Source organism: Rhinoraja longicauda, chromosome 12 (assembly GCF_053455715.1).
Source record: "Rhinoraja longicauda isolate Sanriku21f chromosome 12, sRhiLon1.1, whole genome shotgun sequence".
Taxonomy (NCBI): Eukaryota; Metazoa; Chordata; class Chondrichthyes; order Rajiformes; family Arhynchobatidae; genus Rhinoraja; species Rhinoraja longicauda.
The window spans coordinates 1,701,018-1,723,737 of record NC_135964.1 but is presented as its reverse complement, the minus strand read 5'-3'; the positions used below and the strand labels follow the sequence as shown (position 1 = coordinate 1,723,737).

Below are 22,720 nucleotides of genomic sequence, written 5' to 3'. Positions count from 1 at the left end.
AGAGCCTTTTTTAGACATGTCAGGGGAGGGGGCGGGACAAAGATAGGATGTAGTAGCAGACAGGAAGACAGTGGGAGAACTGGGAAGGGGGAGGGGATAGAGAGGGACAGAGGAACTATCTGAAGTTAGAGAAGTCAATGTACATACTGCTGGGGTGTAAACTGCCCAAGCAAAATATGAGATACTGTTCCTCCAATTTGCGCTGGGCCTCACTATGACAATGGAGGAGGCCCATGTCAGAAAGGTCAGAGTGGGAGTGGGAGGGGGTGTTGAAGTGCTGAGCCACTGGGAGATCAGGTTGGTTAAGGCGAACTGAGCGAAGGTGTTGAGCGAAACGATCGCCAAAACGATCGCCTGTTCCCAAATTCTAGCAGTTCTCGGTGTCTCGTGCTTCAAACGTCTCTCCAGTTTTCCCTGAATGTTTACTGCTTTTCTAATTTGGATTAATTCCCCCATGAGGCCAGTACGTTTAAAAACTGCCAGGACTTCAACATTCATAACAAAGCGTGGAATTTTGCCCACGTATTATAGAACAGGAATTAAATGACATAAGAGATGCAAGACCAACAAGTCTTTTGTAGATTTTTTGAAGTATTTTACAGATTGTTGCACACTGTGGAAGTGTAGAAAAGATAAGCAGCCTGTCTCACAAACTGATATTCTGATTTTGTTTAATTGATTTTAAATCTACTTACTGTTATTTACTCTTATACTTTACTTTAATGGGATCACCGCTATGAATGCAAGATAGAATTATGAGAATGGGTTGCATAAATGTGACTTGTATTCCAAAGATCACATGTCTTAAAAATAGTAGAAGGGTTTGATAATCTGAGTACAATGGAATGCCTGCTTTCTGGGGAGATGTGATGTGAAATTGAGACCAAGGATTGTATTGGACCTGAATGTACGATGCTTGCTCTGGAAGACTGTAGGATGTATGGACATTTGGAGCTCTGGAACATTGTATGGACATTTGGAACACTGATGTTGTTGTTTCCAATGAGGTGAGAAGCAAAGGATAAACAGATAGACTTCAGTCTGAAAAATCACAAAAATTATAGATGCTGAAAATCTACAACCAATTCTGAAAATGCTGAAAATATCCAGCAGGTCTTGTCACATCAGTGAGGAGAGAAACAGCATCAACGTTTCAGGACAGAAACCCATTGTCAGACTCTTCTCTCCCCACAGATGAGGCCAGACCTGCTGAGTTTTTTTCAGCATTTTGTGCTTTTGGTTTTGGAGATGAGTAATGATATATTTAAGTGGCGAGGTGGATATGAGGCCTGAATTCCCTTGTCACTTGCCACTGTCAGTACACTGCAACCTGATGGTTGCATGATTAAATGCCATAAGAACAATGTCCAATTCTTGATAAGCTTGGGTTTCATCCCTCTGAAGTTCTTTATGGAAGTGGAGGGAAAATAACCACCTGGATGAAATGTGTTGGTTATTCTATTCCTTCCTTTTCCCAGTTCTGGAAAGTCTGCCTACTCTCCGTTACAAGGAAACAATGAACACCCTGATTCTATGGATTCAGCAATCAGAAGCCAAGTTAACTCTGCCTCGTGTTGCAGTGACAGAGTATGAAATCATGGAACAGCGGCTCAAGGATCTGAAGGTATTTATCCGTAATCATCTCTGCTGGAATGTGAATTTAATTGCCTTAGTGATATTACTTAAACGTGGATGCCAATTATTACAACGAGAAGATGCAATACATTTGATCCACGACATGAAGGACTAACCTGTTAGTCACAAACAGAAATACACGTTCTTTGTAGAGAAGTCCCTTTCAATTATATATTTTGCAAATCCTACCACTCGGTGAATGGTTAACCCTAGTCTGAACGAGAAGCAGCTGCCGACTCATTGCAAGGAAGAAAGCAGATGCAGTTAGCTCAGGAGTAGATAGATTCCACATTCAGCACTGAGGAGTCCCAACCATTATTTATGTTGAGATGTGTTGGTTACAGTTTCCCACAGTTGCTTCCTTCAGATGTTGCCAGATTATTTTCACTTGGAACGTTAACTTTCTGCGTTCAGTTGTATTGTAATGGCTGGTCTTACTATCAGGAAATAGCAACGCTAAATACTAAATACGCTAAAAACTCTCCACGATATTAGAATGCGGGCAGATATTCCTACAATTTTGGCTTGTTAGCGGGCATCCTTGGGTAACATGAATGTCCTCACTCTCCATGGAAGTGCTGGATGTGAAGGAGCTGGCAAGATATGGCAGATTATCACTTTTGTGATTAGTTCTGTGAGGTTCTCACCTTCCTCATGTGCCCCAAGCTGCCTAGATGTAACACAGGTCATTGTCAGAAATGAAATACAAAGGCGTAATGATATAAAATGGCTCTTGTTTTATTTTAACACATAACATATGAATGCCTTTCTTTTTCTCTTTGCTCTCGTTGGCCTTTAGAGTTGCATGTACTAAAGTTATTTGAGTACATTTCTGCTTCAACACCACCTAATAACCTGGAAGATATTTGAAAATATACGAAACGTGTCTCCTGAGGTGATGGGAGTTCCCTTCCCCCATCTCCACCCACCCCATTCATCCAGATTTCCATTTCCTCCTCTTGAGATTTCTTGCCATTACAGATAGACACACAATGCTGGAGTAACTCAGAGGGACAGGCAGCATCTCTGGAGAGAAGGAATGGGTGACATTTCGGGTCGAGACCCTTCTTACCATCATGAAGGATTTGCAAAATCAAACATTCCCCAATGAGTTATGAATCCAGGATCGAGGCAAAGCATTGTCAGGCAGCTTGTTTGGCTGGCAATGGATGGGATTAAGGCTCACTCCTTCATTAAAGCACAGGGTTGCCCTTTATGCATGTCCATGTTGTGTTTGTGTGTGTGTCACTTTGAGAGTGTGAAGCATCTTTCATTTCTCTCATGGATTTTGTTGGGTAATTGAAAATCTCAAAACGGAAATTAAAGTTATAAATTATACTCTAGTACCGTCATACATTTTAATAATTTGTTGTGGCGTCAGTTTAAGTACCTAGCTTTGAGGCTCCCTAGGAGGCTAAAGTAAGTGGAATGTAAATACGTTTTAACAGGGCTGACATGCTGGTGGCAAACAAATGGATACATTTCCTTAATTGCTTTTTTTCACTGTTAATATTTACTTTTGTAAATCGTTTGCCGTTTTGGGCTTGGGCGCCTGCTCAATGTTGTGATGAAGTGAGAAGTCAGGATCATAATGGATGGGAAATAGAATAATGGAGAACAATTTCATCACCATCTGTTTCAATATTAATTGAGAACAGAACATTGCTGGAAATACTCAGCATGCTACAAACGTGGGAGAGGGAAACAAATATGCGATCTTGCCTGCTGAGTACTCCCAGCACTTTGTGTTTTTATTTCAGATTTTCGGCATCTGCGGTATTCTCCTTATGCACGATTGCTTCAGGGTGCACTTTGAGAATGAGTTATAGACCATGAGACTCAACAAAATGACTTTGAAGCTACCACTATGATTTGGGTGAGGGAGGGATGGATGGAGAGAGAGGGGATGCAAGGATTACTTGAAGTTAGAAACATAGAAAACATAGAAAATAGGTGCAGGAGTAGGCCATTCGGCCCTTCGAGCCTGCACCGCCATTCAATATGATCATGGCTGATCATCCAACTCAGTATCCCGTACCTGCCTTCTCTCCATACCCCCTGATCCCTTTAGCCACAAGAGCCACATCTAACTCCCTCTTAAATATAGCCAATGAACTGGCCTCAACTACCTTCTGTGGCAGAGAATTCCACAGATTCAACACTCTGTGTAAAAAAAAAAAAACTTTCTCATCTCGGTCCTAAAAGACTTCCCCCTTATCCTTAAACTGTGACCCCTTGTTGTGGACTTCCCCAACATCGGGAACAATCTTCCTGCATCTAACCTGTCCAACCCCTTAAGAATTTTGTAAGTTTCTATAAGATCCCCCCTCAATCTTCTAAATTCCAGCGAGTACAAGCCTAGTCTATCCAGTCTTTCTTCATATGAAAGTCCTGCCATCCCAGGAATCAAACTGGTGAACCTTCTCTGTACTCCCTCTATGGCAAGAATGTCTTTCCTCAGATTAGGAGACCAAAACTGTCGCAATATTCCAGGTGTGGTCTCACCAATGCCCTGTACAACTGCAGCAGAACCTCCCTGCTCCTATACTCAAATCCCCTCACTATGAATGCCAACATACCATTCGCTTTCTTCACTGCCTGCTACACCTGCATGCCTACCTTCAATGACTGGTGTACCACGACACCCAGGTCTCGTTGCATCTCCCCTTCTCCTAATCGGCCACCATTCAGGTAATAGTCTGCTTTCCTGTTCTTGCCACCAAAGTGGATAACCTCACATTTATCCACATTATACTGCATCTGCCATGCCTTTGCCCACTCGCCTAATCTATCCAAGTCACATTGCAGCCTCCTAGCATCCTCCTCACAGCTAACACTGCCCCTCAGCTTCGTGTCATCCGCAAACTTGGAGATGTTGCATTCAATTCCCTCGTCCAAATCATTAATATATATTGTAAATAGCTGGGGTCCCAGCACTGAGCCTTGCGGTACCCCACTAGTCACTGCCTGCCATTCTGAAAAGGACCCGTTTATTCCTACTCTTTGCTTCCTGTCTGCCAGCCAGTTCTCTATCCACATCAATACTGAACCCACAATACCGTGTGCTTTAAGTTTGCATACTAATCTCTTATGTGGGACCTTGTCGAAAAATCAATATTCATACCGCAGGGTATATGTTGCCCAAGCGAAATATGAGGTGCTGTTCCTCCAATCTTCAGTCTGAAGAAGGGTCTCGACCCGAAACGTCACCCATTCCCTCTCTCCTAGATGCTGCCTGACCTGCTGAGTTACTCCAGCGTTTTGTGATACCTGTTGTTCCTCCAATTTGCGTTTTGCATTCACTCTGACAATGGAGGAGGCCCAGGACCACTCTGACAATGGAGGAGGCCCAGGACCACTCTGACAATGGAGGAGGCCCAGGACCACTCTGACAATGGAGGAGGCCCAGGACCACTCTGACAATGGAGGCGGCCCAGGACCACTCTGACAATGGAGGAGGCCCAGGACCACTCTGACAATGGAGGAGGCCCAGGACCACTCTGACAATGGAGGAAGCCCAGGTTATGAGAATTGTTCTTTGGATGACAAATTCCAGTTTCAGTGTTAGATCAGTCGTCCAAGAGTTGCTTTCCTTGAAGAAGAGGGAAGATTTGATGTTGTTTAAAATGACGAGGGATCTGGACAGAACGCAAAGCAGGAGCCTCTTTCCTTCAATGGAGGGGTCATAGATATCAGAAGGTGGGGGAAGGAATTGGAATGATAGAGTCAGACAGCAGTGAAGTGGCTCTTCACCCCACTGTGTCTGTGTTGGCCATCAAGTGCATTATCTTAACCCATTTCCAAGTGACGTGAGAAGATCAAAAGCATTTATGTGCAGCAGGAGGTTGGAATCTGGAATGCACTGCCTGCAGATTTGATGGAAGCAAGTGCCACTGTCGTCTTAGAGAGTGAGCAGGATAAATATATTATGGATAAAAATTAGCAAGGCTGCTGAATGAAACTGGAGAGATGCTCTTGTAGCATGCTGGCACAGACACACAGGGCTGAATGGTCTCTTTCAGTGCTCAAACCATATAATTTCCCATTTAGTCATCACTGAAAGTTATCTATGGAGTGAAACTTAAATTTGATTAAATTTTAAGAATACATTGTCCGTAAAGCTAAAGCAGGAAAATATTGAGTAGCAAGTACGTTCACTATACTTGACGACTCAAAAGCCTTCAACTCCATTATCCTATCTTTAAAAGTTTGTCAATGTTCAAAGTGCAATATTGTTTGGGAACATTGATTGTCACTTCAAGGTTATCATTCCTTTAACAATTATGTCGTATGACTAATTGTTGTCTAGATTGCAGATGTATTCATCGAAAGTTCCAGATAGGCAATCTGCGAAGAGCCGTTGAGTGCATTACACTCTATGTTTGACTTCCTTGTGCCTCGTCTATAAGTTTGGACATTCTCCAAGACATCTTGTTGGAGATTTAGAAGTCCCCTGAGAGCACGTGTTTAAATTCATCTTTCTCCGTCTGTTTGAGGTGACATACAAGCCAGGATTTCCATCAGCCTCTGGCAGATTTCACACTGGACATTAGTTGCATCAAAACCCAGCCACCAACTGAGACAATGTGCTGGAAAAAACTGGAGATGCTGGTTAAAATCGAAGGTAGACACAAAATGCTAGAGTAACTCAGCGGGTGAGGTAGCATCTCTGGAGAGAAGGAATCACCCATTCCTTCTCTCCAGAGACGCTGCCTGACCCGCTGAGTTACTCCAGCATTTTGTGTCTACCTGAGATTATTTGCTGTTGCTTCAAACTTTGTTTCAATTATGAGCATTAATTGGTCACAATACTATACTATGGGGGGTTTTTGGGGTTGGGTAATTTGGGTGCCTGTTTAGTGCTTTTATTGTTGGACTGTGGGTGATCATTGTTGGACTGTGGGTGATCATTGTTGGACTGTGGGTGATCATTGTTGGACTGTGGGTGATCATTGTTGGACTGTGGGTGATCATTGTTGGACTGTGGGTGATTGAATTAACATTTTGTTCAAGATGGCCGCGCCGTTGTGTTTGGCTGCCTGCCACTGTATGTTTCTTTTTTTCCTAGTCAGATGTGCAGCACTTTGGTCAACGTGGGTTGTTTTTAAATGTGCTATACAAATAAATTGACTTGACTTGACTTGACTATATGCTCTTGGTTTTAAATTCCAATTTGTTAAAGTGTTAAGAATAGTTGGTGTTAAGAACACTTTCCACAAAAAAATGTGTTTTCTTTTGAGGTTTTACAAGGTTCATTTCGGGAGCAGCAGAGTGGTCTGAATTATCTCACCACAGCTGCAGAGGAGGTGTCGAAGAAAGCGCCAGCGGAGATCAGCCAGAAATACCGGACAGAGCTTGAAGCAATTGTTGCCCGCTGGAAGAAACTGACCATTCATTTGATGGAGCAGAGCCAGAAACTGGAGGAGCTGATAACAAAGGTTCAACAGTTTCAGGTTGGTGCAGGTTTTGCATTCAATTATTCTGTGCCAGAGCCTCCCATCAATGGCAGTTACCATTTGTATGCCGATTAGAATCAGAGTATGTTGGTAATGACACCAACATTATGTGCAGGAAGATACACACACAACTGTGGTTTATAATCTAAACAGTACTCTAAGCCCTTCTTCAACTCTGCATCATTTCAATAAATCATTTCTACATCTTCTCCTTCACATCCTCACAAAGTGTATTGCCACCAACTGGGAACAGCATAAGGTTCAAAGTGAGAGGAGCAGAATTAGGCCATTTAGCCCATCAAGTCTGCACCGCCATTCAATCATGGCTGATCTTTCTCCTCTCCTCACCCCATTCTCCTGCCTTCTCCCCATAACCCCTGACACCTGCACTCATCAAGAATCTATTAATTTCTGCCTTAAAAATATCCATTGATATTGTGTAGTTTGCTTCAATCATTGTCCACAGGCGGCAGAGTTGCGGAGCAGGGATTATAGTTTAGTTTGTTGTCATACACACGGGTGCATTGGAATTCCTTGCTCATGAATCTCCCGGAGAAAATGATACTTTCAGTGAAGATAAATACAACAGTCAATGCACCAATGAGTGCAAATCAGCTTTATGGTGCAAGATTTCCATGCAGAAACCAAGCAGTGCAAAGGAATATTGCATTACGATAATGGAACGACCATTGAGGTTGTTTGAAAGAGGTGATCGGTCGGTTCAGGAGTCGGATAGCAGTGGGGGAAAAGCTGCTTTAGGTCGCAACTTTTGAACTCCTGTATCTTCTCCCAGAAGGGAGAGGAGAGAAAAGCGAATGGCCAAGGTGGCCGGCATCCTCGACAATACTTCCAGCCTCACTGGTGCAACATTCCATGTCCCTTCCTTTGTCCTGCCCCACTGACATCAGTCTGAAGAAGGGTCTCGACCCGAAACGTCACCCATTCCTTCTCTCCCGAGATGCTGCCTGACCTGCTGAGTTACTCCAGCATTTTGTGAATAAATCGATTTGTACCAGCATCTGCAGTTATTTTCTTATGCAACATTCCATGAAGATGGACTGGATGGAAGGCAGTGGCGAGCCTGTAATGGACTGGGCTGTGTTCACCACTCTCTGCAGGTTCAGGCAATCAAGAGCATCGCTGTTGCCACATCATGCTGAATTGCATCCCATCAGAATACTTGTTTTATGGCCCATGTAGAAGGTTGAGAGAATCCTCATGGAAATGCAGAATCTTCTCAGATCATAAGTAAATACACGGATGGGTTTTCTTGATCACCACATCAATGTGAAGAGATCAGGCTAGGTTGCTAATAATACGGATGCCTTGAACCTTAAAGCTGTCGACTATCTCTTCAGCTGTTTAGTTGGTCCGGGCAGGTGTGTTCACCCCCTTGTTTCCTTTGGTCAACAATTAAGTCATTGAATAAACTATGTTTCCTGTTCAAACTGGCCTTAAAAGGCATTAAGCTCGTCTGGTAGAGATACATCATTGCCAGAAATCCCCCATGATATCGGCTTGTAGCCCACAATGGTATTCTGGCCCTGCCCCTGTCACTTGGCATCTGCTTGATTGAATGGAGCGTCGAGCTTGTTTTGAAAGTTGAGTTTCAGTGACTCTGAATTTACAACTATAATATGGTACAATTACCACATTCACCGAATACTCTCAACTTCAAAGAATGCATATCACATATGGTCCTGAGTTCTTAGAATGCACACTGCTAACCCAGTTAAGGTTAGAGGAGGCACAAATTGTTTAGTCTTGGTAGTGCTGCTGTTATTTCTACCAGTATTTGATGATGCACATGTAAAATGTTTGTTTGCTGTGATTATGTACAGCTCAAAGCAGGGTCAATGCAATACCTAATCAGGGAGAAGGTTACAAATGAGTTTGTCTGTGGCCTGCAGTTTTCAGGCCGCAGTGAAGCAATGCTGCTCATCCCTGCCCACACTGCCGCCTGAAGTTTCCCTGTTCCCTGACATGGGCAGCTGCCAGGCTTCAGTTCACTGGAAGCCTGGTGTCCAGCAATGGTGGTGTCACCATTCTGGCTGGGCACCCATTCACATTGGGCCATTCTCACTGACTGCAAAGTACAATTGCAACTGTGTTAGTATTTTTCAGGCCAAAGATTGAGAAAAAATGCATATCTGATGACAGAGCGGGGCAGTTGGTAGAACTGCTGCCTCACAGTGCCAGAGACCTGGGTTTGATCCTGACTTTGAGTGCTGTCTGTGGGGAGTTTGCACGTTCTCCTCATGACCATGTGGCTTTCCTCCAGGTGCTGCAACAACATTAAAGAAACTCAACACCATGGGGACATGGTGCGTATAATAGGCTCTCCATCCACAACCATTCAGTCACTCCACGGCCAACACAACGTAACAGCAGTATCTATAGCATGCACTGCAGCAACTTGCCAACAATCTTTCGTCCGCACCTCCCAAACCCACAACCTCCAACAGTTAGAAGGAGAAAGACAGCAAAACATGGGTGCACCTCCAACTGTAAAGGCCCTGTCCCAGTAAGGCGTTTTTTTAGGCGACTGCCATAGTCGTAGCAGGTCGCCGAAAAACCGACAACTGGACCCCCCCGACGACAATGTCTATGACAAGCTACAATAACCTACCACCTAGTCGACGGCAAGCTACCGACAACCAGCGACCCACCTACGACCGCACTTACGACAACCTACGACGACACCTATGACAACCTACGACAACCGAAGTCAACCTACGTCCACCCGCGACAAGCTACGACCTTGAAGACTGAAGACAACTGAAGACAATTCACGTTTCACCCACTTTCCCTATAAAAGGGGGTGTACGGTAGGGTTTCCAATCATTCTACATCATGACTATTTGAAAGCGATGCATGAGAAACTACTCTGAAATACAATTACTTCATACATCAATTTTCCGTCAAAATGTCAAGAATTTCCTTTATTGATATACAAACAATTTTTTTTTAAAGGTTGATAAGACAAAAATATTGCATACAAAAATATTGTAATAAACTTCAATAAATTTCAATAAACTTCAAACATCAAACTTTAAAATTCACAATTTAAACAGAATACAAGTGCAAAAACATACAAAACCTAACATCATTTATGGACATATTACACTAATGGATGATCAGATCAAGTCCACACTTGGAATTTGCTGAAGTCAGCACCGACGACAACCTTAATCACCTGGCAACAACCTGGCGACAACCTACTTCACCAGGCGACAACCTACGACAGCGCCCACGTCAGGAGCTGCTAAGCTACGCTCATTGGAGTCAAACCAAGAGTCGCCGAAAAATTCCATGCCTTCACAAAATCCAGTAACGGCCAGAAATACGCTACGACTCTTTGGAGACGACTCACGACCATGCCCGCGACACCCTAGTCACCTGTAGTCGCCTAAAAAATCGCCAAACTGGGACAGGGCCTTAAGTTACCCTCCCAGCCACACATCATTCTGACTTGGAAATATATCGTTGTTCCTTCATCGTCACTGGCTCAAAATCTTGAAAAGCTATTCCTTCCAACATCGTGGGAACACCCACATGTCAAAGTCTGCAGTTGTCCAAGAAGGCAACTTGTTAGCACCTTCTCAATGGCAGCTAGGAATGGTCAATTAAAAACTGGCTCAGCCTACAAAGGCGATATCCCTTGGATGGATATTACATGTAGTTCAGTTCAGTTTAATTTATTGTCACGTGTACTGATGTACAATGAAAAGCTTTTGTTGCATGCAAACCAGTCAATAGAAAGGCAATACATGATGACAATCAATCTATTTACAGTGTGTAGATACACGATAAGGGAATCATGCAAGGTAAAGCCAGTAAAGTCTGATCAAGGGCAACTCGGAATGGTCAATTATCCCTTGAATGAATATTATATATTTTTAATTGTCCTGCAGATACGAATGTTCAATCAAGCATCCTGCCACCATCCACTCTCACTGTATTGTGCAAGTGCAGTTTTTCATTACATTCAATTTAATTTTTTGGGGAGGTGAGAGAGGGCTGCTGTTTATTTTGAGTAAAAAAGGTTTTTGCTTCATCAAGGCAACAGCTCGGGACTGCTTTGCAAACGTGCAAAATAAAATCCGGTTATTACTACCAATAAATTATTATCTTAAATTAGATTGCATTGCAGTTCACTGCTCAAGTTTTCCAAGGGATATTTGACCTCAATAAAAACATGACCAATTAGCAATGAATTGTCTGTAGTTTGATTTGTGCCTGATTGAAGCTGTCCAGGTTCATCCTTCAGGAAAGGTTGGCTTTCAATGGGATCAAGCCAAATCCTGGTTACAGCAAACTCAAGTCCATTGGGGTACTCTTAATGAGGGCATCATTTAAATGCAATGGAGATTTAAAGGATGGAAATGTGAAGTAGGTTTATTATTACAGCAAAGAATAATGTAATTTTCTACATCTAAGCTCATTGATAATACATGTTCCCTTCCCCCTGGCCTAATTCTCTGATTTCCATTGTTTAAATTATGTAAAAGTACATCTTTTTTCTTCGAAGTTGCTAACTAGGAGTTACATGTTTATATCGTGTCAGGATATAAACATGACATTTGGAATATGCAAATGTTGATACATTCTTGGCCAGTAAAGAGCAGAAGACTTTAGACTTCACAGATGCAGTGCAGAAACAGGCCCTTTGGCCCACCGAGTCCATGCCTTTTTTAGATTTAGATTTAGAGATACAGCGCGGAAACAGACCCTTCACCCCACCGGGTCTGCGCCGCACATTAACACTATCCTACACACACTAGGGACAATTTTTTAAAAACATTTGCCCAGCCAATGAACCTACATACCTGTACGTCTTTCGAGTGTGGGAGGAAACCAAAGATCTCGGCGAAAACCCACGCAGGTCACGGGGAGAACGTACAAACTCCGTACAGACGGCGCCCGTAGTCAGGATCGAACCTGAGTCTCCGGCGCTGCATTCGCTGTAAGGCAGCAACTCTACCGCTGCGCCACCGTGCCGCCCAACAGTCGCCTCGTACACTGGTTCTATCTTACACCCTAGGGACAATTTACCATTTTGCCAAAGCCCATTAATCTGCAAACCTGTACATCTCCGGAGAGTGGCAGGAACCCGGAGCACCCAGAGAATACCCATGAGGTTACAGGGAGAACGTACAAACTCCGAACAGCCAGCACCCGAGGTCAGGATCTAATCCTGGCCTCTGACGCTGTAAAGGCAGCAATTCTACTGTTGCACCTCTATGCTGCCCAAGCAGAGGTGATGCTGATGTATCTTTTAAAAGGTTTGGCATCATTACGTTTTTTTTCTGAGCCAGAGTATGTCTCCCAAGTGTACAGTCTGTTTGGTCTTGATATTGTAACACCCGGATATGGAATAGATATCACTTGGAACTCACCTACACCTCTCCAAAAGAACGTATGAGGTAGTATTTCATGAGAAAAAATATAGTGTGGTTTTTCTTCTGTTGTGGTGTACAGAAAAAAAACAAGATCACAAACTAGATGATTACAATTTTATACAGTGAGATTTTAACATCTCCCCCCATATAAGCTAGATTTGCAATGCCTCTTTAAATATGACATGTAATTGTATTCCTGGAAAGATTGCACTTCATGATCAACTACACAAAATACCAATAATATTCAATTTGTTGACAAATGAAATATTGATCAAAAGCCTTTCAATTAATTTGGAAATATGTCAAATAAAGAATTTCTCATTCATTTGTAATTTTATATTTTTGTTCTATTAAACAGAATGACACAAAAACCTTGAAGAAATGGATGGCTGAGGTGGACATTTTCTTGAAAGAGGAATGGCCTGCACTAGGGGATTCAGAAGCACTTGAGAAACAACTAGAGCAATGTACTGTAAGTAAACGGATTCAAAATTAGTTTACTAGAGATATAGCGTGGAAACAGGCCCTTCGGCCCACTAGTCAGTGCTGACCATCAATCCCCTTACACTAGCAGTATCCTACACATATTAGGAAGAATTTATAATTTTTACCAAATCCAATTAACCTACAAACCTGTGCGTATTTGGAATAGGTTGAAACCGGAGAAAGCCCACGCTGTCAAGGGTTAGAACGTACAAACTCCATACAGGCAGCACCTGTAGTCGGAATCGATCCCAGGTCTCTGGCGCTGTAAGGCAGCAACTCTACCGTTCTGCTACCTGCCATTATTCTCATATATTATTTGAATGTTAAAAATATTGCAAGAGCACTTCTATATTCATTAGATGGGCAGATACTGGAAGCTGCACCAGAAATAAAACAATTAATTTTCATTATAATAATAAGGTTTAGTTCTTGTAGTTCTCCCGACTAGTTTCACTGTTGTCCTGATTAAATTTTACTGACTATATGCTTTGTAGTCATCTTCCTCTCAGCTAACAATGATCCATTCTACATTTCCCTTGACATTCGGCCCCTTTGATCACTCATTTTCACACCTTACCCTTCCATATCTCTATGTGTCTTTCTCCTCTGACTCTCAGACACGACCCATTCCTACTATCCAGAGATGCTGCCTGTCCCCCTGAGTTGTTGGAGTATTTTATGTCGTACTTATAATGGTCCACTGTATTATAAGGGCAAGAGTATTACATCTCAGAAATATTTTGGTGACTAAGTAGTTTCTATTCTTAATAAGATGTTTGCATAAAACGTCGCTGGATTTATATGGGAAGTGCTCCACCTGGGATTATATATGTGCTGATGCTGTGCCCTAAGTGGTTAAAAGCAGGGAATTTGAAACAATAGAAGTTTCATCAGAAGTGGTTCCTGAACTGAATAAGAATTACAAGAGAAGAAAGGTCTGTCTGTGGTGAACAAACAAAATGCAATGATAATGGCAGACTGAATTTGCTATTCAATAAGCAGAATTTAGATTTTGTTTTAAACAAATTTCCATTTGGGCTAATTGAGCCAGTGTAGATGCTCACTGTGTATTCAATTTTTATCTCTTTCAATCGTTATTTTTTGTACATATTGCTGTTCAGAACAAAATACTTTGAGTCATTGGTCTACGGCTTAATGTTTGCCATTTCAAGGAGAGACGAGCCTGCAGTAAATGCACTGAGCATATCTCTGCAGCTCGGTCATTGTTAGCTCATTGGATATACACCTCAGCAAGAAAGAAGACAGAAAGGATGCAGTCCCTGAAATGTGGTCGTGACGTCTGACTTCCAGAAACTGGTCTTGGGTTATTGCTAAAGGTGCAAGTTATTAGAAGTTTGAGTGCTGCATGAGGCAGTGAAGACAACACCCTGGAAGAAGCAATTCTTCATGGAGAAAGTTGTACGGTTACAGTTGTAAGTTGATTGTGTGTGTAGTGCAGAATTGAAGTAAACTTGTTGTATACTGGCTTCTTGAGAAGCACAAAGGGAAACAAGATGTGTTTCTTCTTAAAAGAAGTTAAAGTTTAAATATGAACCTTTTGAACTGCATTGTGGGATACTGTCCGATCTTTACTGTTTGAGACCTGAGCCATCTTTTATTTTCGATCAGTGTCTTTGTCTTTTGATCAGTCCTCATCCCAACGTATCACACTCAATGGAGCAACATTCAACAAAAGACAACAATGTTAACGTTCATCACTGATGAAAGTACCATTGGTCTTTTGTTGAACCTTGCTAAGTAAAAGGGTGTCAGGGGTTATGGGGAGAAGTCAGGAGAATGGGGTTGAGGGATAGCTAGATCACCCGTGATTGATGAATGGTGGAGTAGACTTGATAGATGGAATGGCCTAATTCTGCTCCTATCACTTATGAACTTATGAAACAGCACCCATAAATGGCATGGTTACTTTAAATTCCTTTGTCTTGGTAAATGCTTCCCCTTGTGTGCCTGAAATCAACATTAATTGATTCAAAATGTTTGTGGGACATGCTAGTTTTTGTCTGACAGCTATGAGAAATAAACATATCTCCTCCAAACGGGGCATTGTTAACTGAGTAGATCATTCAGGAATGGATGTTTGGAGAGAATGATTAATAAAAAATCAAATACCTGAAAGAAGATCAGACAGCCATCAGAATTTGGGGAGGAAGTCACTCTATCTGCCAATGAAAATGTTACTGTCTTATTTTAAGGAATGAAAACTCCCAGTGGGTTAAAGACAGTAATTCAGCCTTGTCTTTTTGACAAAGCTAAACTGCGTCTTGTTGTCTCTCCCAATGATACGTGAACTATTGCTTTGAATATGCTTTCAGCTTATTGACATCATGTATTATTTTCATTGTCATACCACGTGATTGCCTCCCCAAGTCCAGATGGCTGTGCCAAAAATCTTTTCTGGTTTGTACTGGTGGGAGAAACCAAAACCCAACCAGTTGTTGACATGGACATTAGCATCATTGCTAAACTATTCAGAAACGAACATCTGTAAAGTGCATTTGAATACTTCCAACAAACTTGAGTTCAACTGGAAATGTTTTTTGGTAATCAATCACTCGGTGGTGTTCAGTTTGAAATGTACTGAGTTTCCCCAAAATAGTTTGAATTATCAACAAGTATTGTTGAGATGAAGATGGGCTTTCCAACTGAACTGTGGATTTGATGACAAGTTTTGCTCCATGTTTCAACCGCAAGGTTGCAGGTATATTCACATTTCGTCTTTTGCCTTTCAGGCTTTAGTGAATGACATCCAAACTATCCAGCCCAGCTTAAATGGTATTAATGAACTTGGGGGAACCTTGAAAAGCCAAGCTGAGCCTGAATATATGAGCAAATTACAGACTGAACTCGCTGATCTGAATGCGTCTTGGGATAACATTTGTAAACAGGTGAGTGCACCAGACTTGGAAAAGGACGATTATTGCATACAGAGTAAGATAACAGTTTCACAGTGAGCAGTAGAGCCTTTGGGAGTGTCGTAGAACAGAGCTACATAGTTCCTTGAAAATGGTGTCACAGGTGGGCAGGCTGGTGAAGTAGGGTTTTGACACGCATGCCTTCATGACTTCAGGCATTGAGTATAGAAGTTCAGAGATGATGTTGTAGTTGTACAAGTCGTTGTTGAGGCAGCTCTTGGAATTTGTGTTCAATTTTGTGCCGCCATGTTATAGGAATCATGTCCTTAATCCTGTAAGAAAGCAAAAAAGATTTATGAGAATATTACCAGGTTCTGAGTGACTGGGATTGAAGTGAGATTAGACAGGCTGGGACTTTATTTTTTGGAGTGTTGGTGGATGAGGTGTGATTTTATAGAGATGTATAAAATCATGAGGGGCAAAAAGAGGTGAATGCACAGAGTCTTTTTCCCAGGGTTGTGGAATCAAGAATTAGAGGGCATAGGTTTAACATGCCAGGGGGACGAGTTGATAGGAATTGAAGGTGGGTATGCTGAACAAGTTTCAGAGGAAGTGGTTGAGGCAGGTACAATAACATCTATTGAAAGGCATTTGGACAGTGTCACGGAGAGGAAAGATTGAGAAGAATATGCGTCAAATGTGAGCAAATAGGACTAGATTAGATGGGCATCTTGGCCGGCATGGTCAAGGTGGGACAAAGGGCCTGTTTCTGTGCTGTATGACTCCAGAGCAAAGTGAAGTACGTGGAGATTTTACTTTTGGCAGTGCGGAGGAGGGAGGGGGGGGGGGGGGGAGGAGAGGAGGAGAGGCTGCTGCACCAATGCAGGAGAGGTTTGGGCCCAACGGGTCCATGTGGTCTAGTTCATTATATAGTTTCTTATCGAGATAGATTTTGATTGTTTTTACAAAGTTTTGTTAATGGCTAACAAGTGATAAATTGTAGTGCTCTTTCCGATTGGTTTATTTAATCAAGTAAAGCTGTGAGTGAGGGATTATGTATTCCAAGTAATAACATTGATATGAGTGCATTTTGCCAACAGTTTAGTTTATTGCACAGGCAATACATCAGAAGGCAATCATTTTTGAGGCATTGTTTCGCAGCCTTGCAGACAAAATACATTATGGTGCTTCTGTATGCAGATTTCAAATAAAACCGAGATTTTTCAGTAATTAGAATAAAATGTTGGAAAGGAAGATATAAATTTGAACATGAAAAACAATTTTGAATATTTCTCAGCCTGCATTTGCTCCAGAAGGCTGAATAATGTAATCATGTATTCTAACATGGTAAAAAGCAAATGTGAAGCAGTTTTCATTTAGGGGATAGATAATTTATTACTGTATTTCTGATTTTTAAGCACAAATTTGGTCAGTCAGGTGGTTGATGCACTTTTTATAAGCAGTCACAGGAGAGAAGCCATGGACTAATGTATCTACTGCTCCATGATACCAGCAGTCATTTCCACTTCTGACATGGTTTCTATAAAGATTGATTTCATGTTTCTTTCTCCTTTTCCCATAAATGGAAATATATGACTACCCCTGCAGTCTAATGAAGAACATTGCTTCACTCTCCTTTTTGTCCTTTTAGCCTTAAAAACACGTCTGCCAAGATGATCAGAATCATTGACTTGTGGTGGGGCAGCAAGAGGCTATTCAGCCCATTGAGCCGATGTTAGCTCTCTTTAAGGACAATCCAATCAGGTTCCTCTTTCCTCATAGCGTTCTACTCACCTGTCTGTCCAATTCCTGATGATTCTATCTACTTCCAACATCCTTTCAGGCAATAGGTTCTACATAAGCCAGCCAATTGCACTAAGGAAGAAGCAAGGAACTGTGTCTACAGGTGCTAGGGGTTATGGGGAGAAGGCAGGAGAATGGGGTTAGAAGGGAGAGATAGATCAGCCATGATTGAATGTAGACTTCATCAGCCGAATGGCCTAAGTTTACTCCTATTCCTTCTGGCCTTATAACTGCAGATGCTGGTTTAGTCAAAAGGACACAAAGTGCTGGAGTAACTCAGCGGATCAGGCAGCATTTGTGAACATGAATAAGCGACAGTTCAGTTTGGTGTCTGAAGAAGGGTCCCGCCCTACCCATGTTCTCCAGAGATGCTGCCTGACACTCCGGCACTTTATGTCTTTTTGCACCAAGGAAGAGTTTTACCTCGGGTCACTTCCCCATCCCCCCTGGGTATTCAGTGAACCATATCAGGTATATATCCTCTGATGTATCAACACAAACCAATGGGAGCAGTTTTACTCATCCCTCTGGATGGATGCTCCTTGTTTTGTAATGCAGGCATCAAATTACCTTTCAACCTTCCCTGCTGTCAGACCAGTTCCTGGTTCCCCAGACTATCCAAGTGAGAGATGCCCCTCATACCTGGGCCCTTCAAAATCTCGCAAAGGCTGCAGCCGTCATTCCAAGAGTGCTTAGAAATTACTTTTTTGGAGAGACAAATTGTACCAGATGATGTGCTTAACAGTGCCATAAATCTAAGTGTGCAACAGAAAGACGCAGTAATACTAAATCACGATGGAGAGAAAGAATGGCTGAGTCTGCTATTCTACACGCTCATAATTATCCAATTCCTACCTGATTATGCAAAACATCAAAACCTGGTTGCGCATAAAATGTACGGAAGTCATTGTTGGTTGAATGTTTTGACAACCAGCCTTCCCCTTTCTTCATCACTAACCCTGTGGGTTGTTCCATCTGCTTAAACAGTGATGTAAATAATTCATTATCTTTTACATTTTATTTTGCTGTTTAGAAATGCCATCAATACTGTGAGAATAAGCAAAGTGCTGCAAAGGATTTTTGGAGGGAATATTTGGCAAAGCCTATTATATTTTATTGGCTGATTTGCATTAGTTGCATCTGTCCTCAAAGAGCTAGGAAATGCGCTGATGCAAATATACATGTAAAAATGTACGTCAAAAGTGGAAAGGCATTCAAATGGAAGCTTCCTCATTATCTCAGAAGCAGAGAGATGAGTAGATCCGAGGCAGAACTCCATAATCTGCTGAAGCTCAGTTACCTCCTGCAGAATAGATGCACCATCAAAGTGATGAGAAGAAGGTGTTGCAATTTATTTGGCATTGCGTTATTATTCATTTCAGTGTTGAAGGTGACTCCCCTCCACTCCCTACCCCCTCGCAAACCTGGGCCATATCTAATAACGTAAGCCGCATACATCCGAAGTTTTGCTCATCTCCTGAAAATGAAAGCCTGATCATTTTCCGACTTCCCTTTGTCCTGCTTATACAAGTGTAGAAAGTGTTGTCATCATTTAAGACTTCTGTGGATGCAGTGCTGTAGATGCATCAATACGTATCAATAATCAATAAAGCTTCATTCATTTCTCAGATGAAAATATGCAAACTTGAAAACCCAGGAAGTCGATTTCTTGTAATGTTGACATGTGCTATGTAAGACGTTATGTGAGGAAAACATAATAAAAACTTGTTTTTTTTTAACCTTCATAAAATAGGCTCAAGCCAAAAAGAATGCATTAAAGGGTGGCCTGGATAAGACCATGAGTCTCAGGAAGGACCTGTCGGAGATGCAGGAATGGATAGCGCAAGCTGAGGAGGAGTATTTGGAAAGGGACTTTGAATACAAAACCCCCGAGGAGCTCAAAAAAGCAGTAGAAGAACTCACGGTGAGCTCACGTCCTTCTTTGCATCTGACACGTTCCGTTTAATTAGTTTGTGGTATTGCAGGCTTTTCCAGCTTTGTAAATTTTTGAGTTCCTGTTTATTAGATTTGCCCACAAAATTAATGCCAGGTTTAAATATCTACTGTCACAATATTATCTTTGCATGTTCTTGATTAGATTAATTTGTTTTATGCTGGGGAGTTTATCTTGGTAAACCTGCCAACAGCAATAATCTTTGTGCGTTTGCTATAAACAGCTTTTATATCTTTGAGCCTTACCTGAACTTGCAACTATGAACCTTGTAGGCATATTGCCAGTTGAGCTACAAACCAAATGAACTCTTTTTTTGTGGCCTGCAGTTGTTTTTAATGTTTACAATCCCTTTGGGGATTCTAATCTGCACCCCAATTTGACAGAACCCCAATTTTTTTTTTTCAATTCATTTGAAATGTAGATATTTGAAAAGTAAATTAATTTATGACATTACTTTGCTCCAATACGTTTTTCAGTGTCGACTTATTTGAGAACCTTCACATTTGGTAAGAGTTTTAGGTAATTTAAAGGGAACATATACATTCAAACACATTTTATGTTCTCTTGATGGCCCTAAATACAAAACATAGGAGTTTTGTTCAATATAACATAAAACAAGTTGCTCTTCTGTAATCTTTACTTCAGATCCTTTTCCATGATTGTCATTTTATGACCTGATTGTGTTTCCATTCCACAATTTATTATTTTAATATTTTATTGTATTTGAACTGTGCTATTGTGATTTGGAGGGTTGCAAATTGGCAGCTTAATTTAGAATTTCATTATCCTTTTAATTTGGTTTCTCTTGAGCAAAGTGTTGAAACACACAGTTTATCTGAATCACCAAGTGTGTGCTCTTTTACGTTGTAATATACTTAACCGTGATTCTTTGTTTATTATACGACTGGGTATACGGTGGATATAACAACATCTGACAGGTAGAATCAGTCGGTGTTCAGGACCACTATGCACTTGTAAACATGAAAGGCAAAGATAGCAAGATGAATCTTGGATGACAAATGATATTAAAGGTTTGCGCAGATAAAAAAAAGGAGGAACACAGAGGAAAGGAGAGAACTTTAAAAAGTAAATTAGGAGGGCATAAAGGTGCCATGAAATATCCTTGGCAAATAAGATGAAGGAAAATCTGATTCTACGGCCATCAGGAGGGAGAAGTTAGCTGGGGATAGAGTGGGTTGTGTTAGGGAACAAAGGTGACCTTTGCGTGGAGCCAGCTTTTGTGGGTGAGGTCCTAAATGAATATAAGAAGGACTTGGAAGACAGGGAGTGCAGGGAAGGATCCATGGTTAACCTGGACCTGTTCAACATTAAGAAGGAGGAATGTTAGTTGTCATAGGATGTATAAAAGTTGACAGATCCATAGGTCTTGATGAAATCTATCCCAGGTGGCTGTGAGAAGCAAGGATGGAGATAGCTGGGACCGTTCCTTGTGTCAATTTTTGTATCTTTGTTAGCCACGGGTGAGATGCCAGAAGACCAAAGTATAATTTATGTTGTTCCATTATTTAGAAGGGTACCTGGAATATGCTGGGTAACTGCACACAGGTGAGGCTTTGTCAGTAATCGAGAAATTATTGGAGAACATTCTAAGGTGTGAAGATTTAAGGTACATCTGGAAAGGCAGGGGGTGGTCAGGGATAGTCAGCAGGGAACACTTGCCACACTAATTTGAGAATCGTTCTAGAGGAGAAGGTTGATGAAGGCAGGCTGGTAGGTAGAGTTCACACAGACTTCAATAAAGTGTATGACGTGGTCCCACATTGTAGTCTAATCCAGGAGATTAAGGCACATAAGCTACATGGCAAACTAGCTAAACGGGTGCAAGATTGGCTTGGTGGTAGGACGCAGAGGGATGTGGTCGAAGGATGGTTTTCTGCTGCAAATCTTTGACCATTGGTGTTCTGCAGTGATCAGCACGCGGCACTTACCGTCTGTGCTATAACAATTTGGATGTGAATGTAACAGGTATAGTTCATAAAGGTTGCAGATGATGGGAAAATTTGTAGCATTACTGAAGATGAGAAAGGTTGTCCACAACTTAAACAGAATATTGATCAGATGGAAAGTTGGGCAAATGTGGGCAGATGGAAATTAACTCTGACGCGTTTCGAGCTGAAGCATTTTGGGAAGTCAAATAGGAGTAGAATACATGCAGTAAATGGTTGGGCAGTCAGCTAAGGTGATAAATTGATGTTCAAGTCCATTGTTACCTGGGTGGCAATGTGGCACATAGAGTTGCTGCCTTACAGTGCCACAGACCTAACTTTGATCCCAACTACGGGCGCTGTCTGTACGGAGTTTGTACGTTCTCCCCATGATCCATTTGGTGTTTTCTCTCCGAGATTGTCGGTTTCCTCCCACACTCCAAAGACGTACAGGTTTGTAGGTTAATTAGCTTGGTATAAGTGTAAATTATCCCTAGTGTGTGTAGGATAACGTTAATGTGCTGGTATCGCTGGTCGGTCCAGACTCGGTGGGCCGAAGGGCCTGTATCCGTGCTGTATCTCTTAATTAAACTAGACTAAACTACCTGAAAATGGCAATGTAGGTAGATTGCAATATGAAGAATGAATATGGCATGCTTGCCTTCAGAAGTCAGGGAATAGAATATAAACATTGGGATGACTTTGAATATTGTGTGCTCTTCTGATCACCACACTATAAGAATGATGTGGTTGTGTTGGAGGGAATCCAGAGGTGATTGGTGACAATATTGCCTGGGTTGGAGGACTTCATTAATGGGGACTGATTGGATAAGCCGAGGTGTTTTCCCCTGCAGCAAAGGAGGCTAAGGATGGCCGGATGGAGATGAGAATAGAATAGATAGATGTCGATTTGCAGAATCTTTCCCCCATGGCATGCGTACCAAAAGTGTTAAGAGTGTTTAAGATGAAATTAAAGAGTTTTGAAGGGGACTTGAGGAGGAAGAATGACTGAGAAACAGTTCTTGTTGCCAGGTGAGGTGGTGGAATCAAATGCAATCACTTTAGGTAAGAGACAATTTGACAGGAACTTAACTGGGCAAGCAAGGTATTGAAAGAAATAGGCCTGATGATGGCAGGTAGGATTGGTATGGATGCACAGTCCAGT

The 22,720-nt window shown here is 41.8% G+C and overlaps 1 protein-coding gene across 9 annotated transcripts in view; it reads left to right on the top strand.

The window, feature by feature from the left end:
* Positions 1-22,720, top strand: part of dmd (dystrophin) — a 1,595,363-nt gene that overhangs the window by 525,816 nt on the left and 1,046,827 nt on the right. For all 9 annotated transcript variants that reach the window (XM_078408877.1, XM_078408870.1, XM_078408878.1 and 6 more), the window contains exons 21-25: positions 1,479-1,624; positions 6,876-7,088; positions 12,852-12,965; positions 15,730-15,885; positions 19,409-19,579. In XM_078408877.1, coding sequence (XP_078265003.1) covers positions 1,479-1,624; positions 6,876-7,088; positions 12,852-12,965; positions 15,730-15,885; positions 19,409-19,579 — 800 coding nt within the window. The remainder of the gene's footprint in view (positions 1-1,478; positions 1,625-6,875; positions 7,089-12,851; positions 12,966-15,729; positions 15,886-19,408; positions 19,580-22,720) is intronic.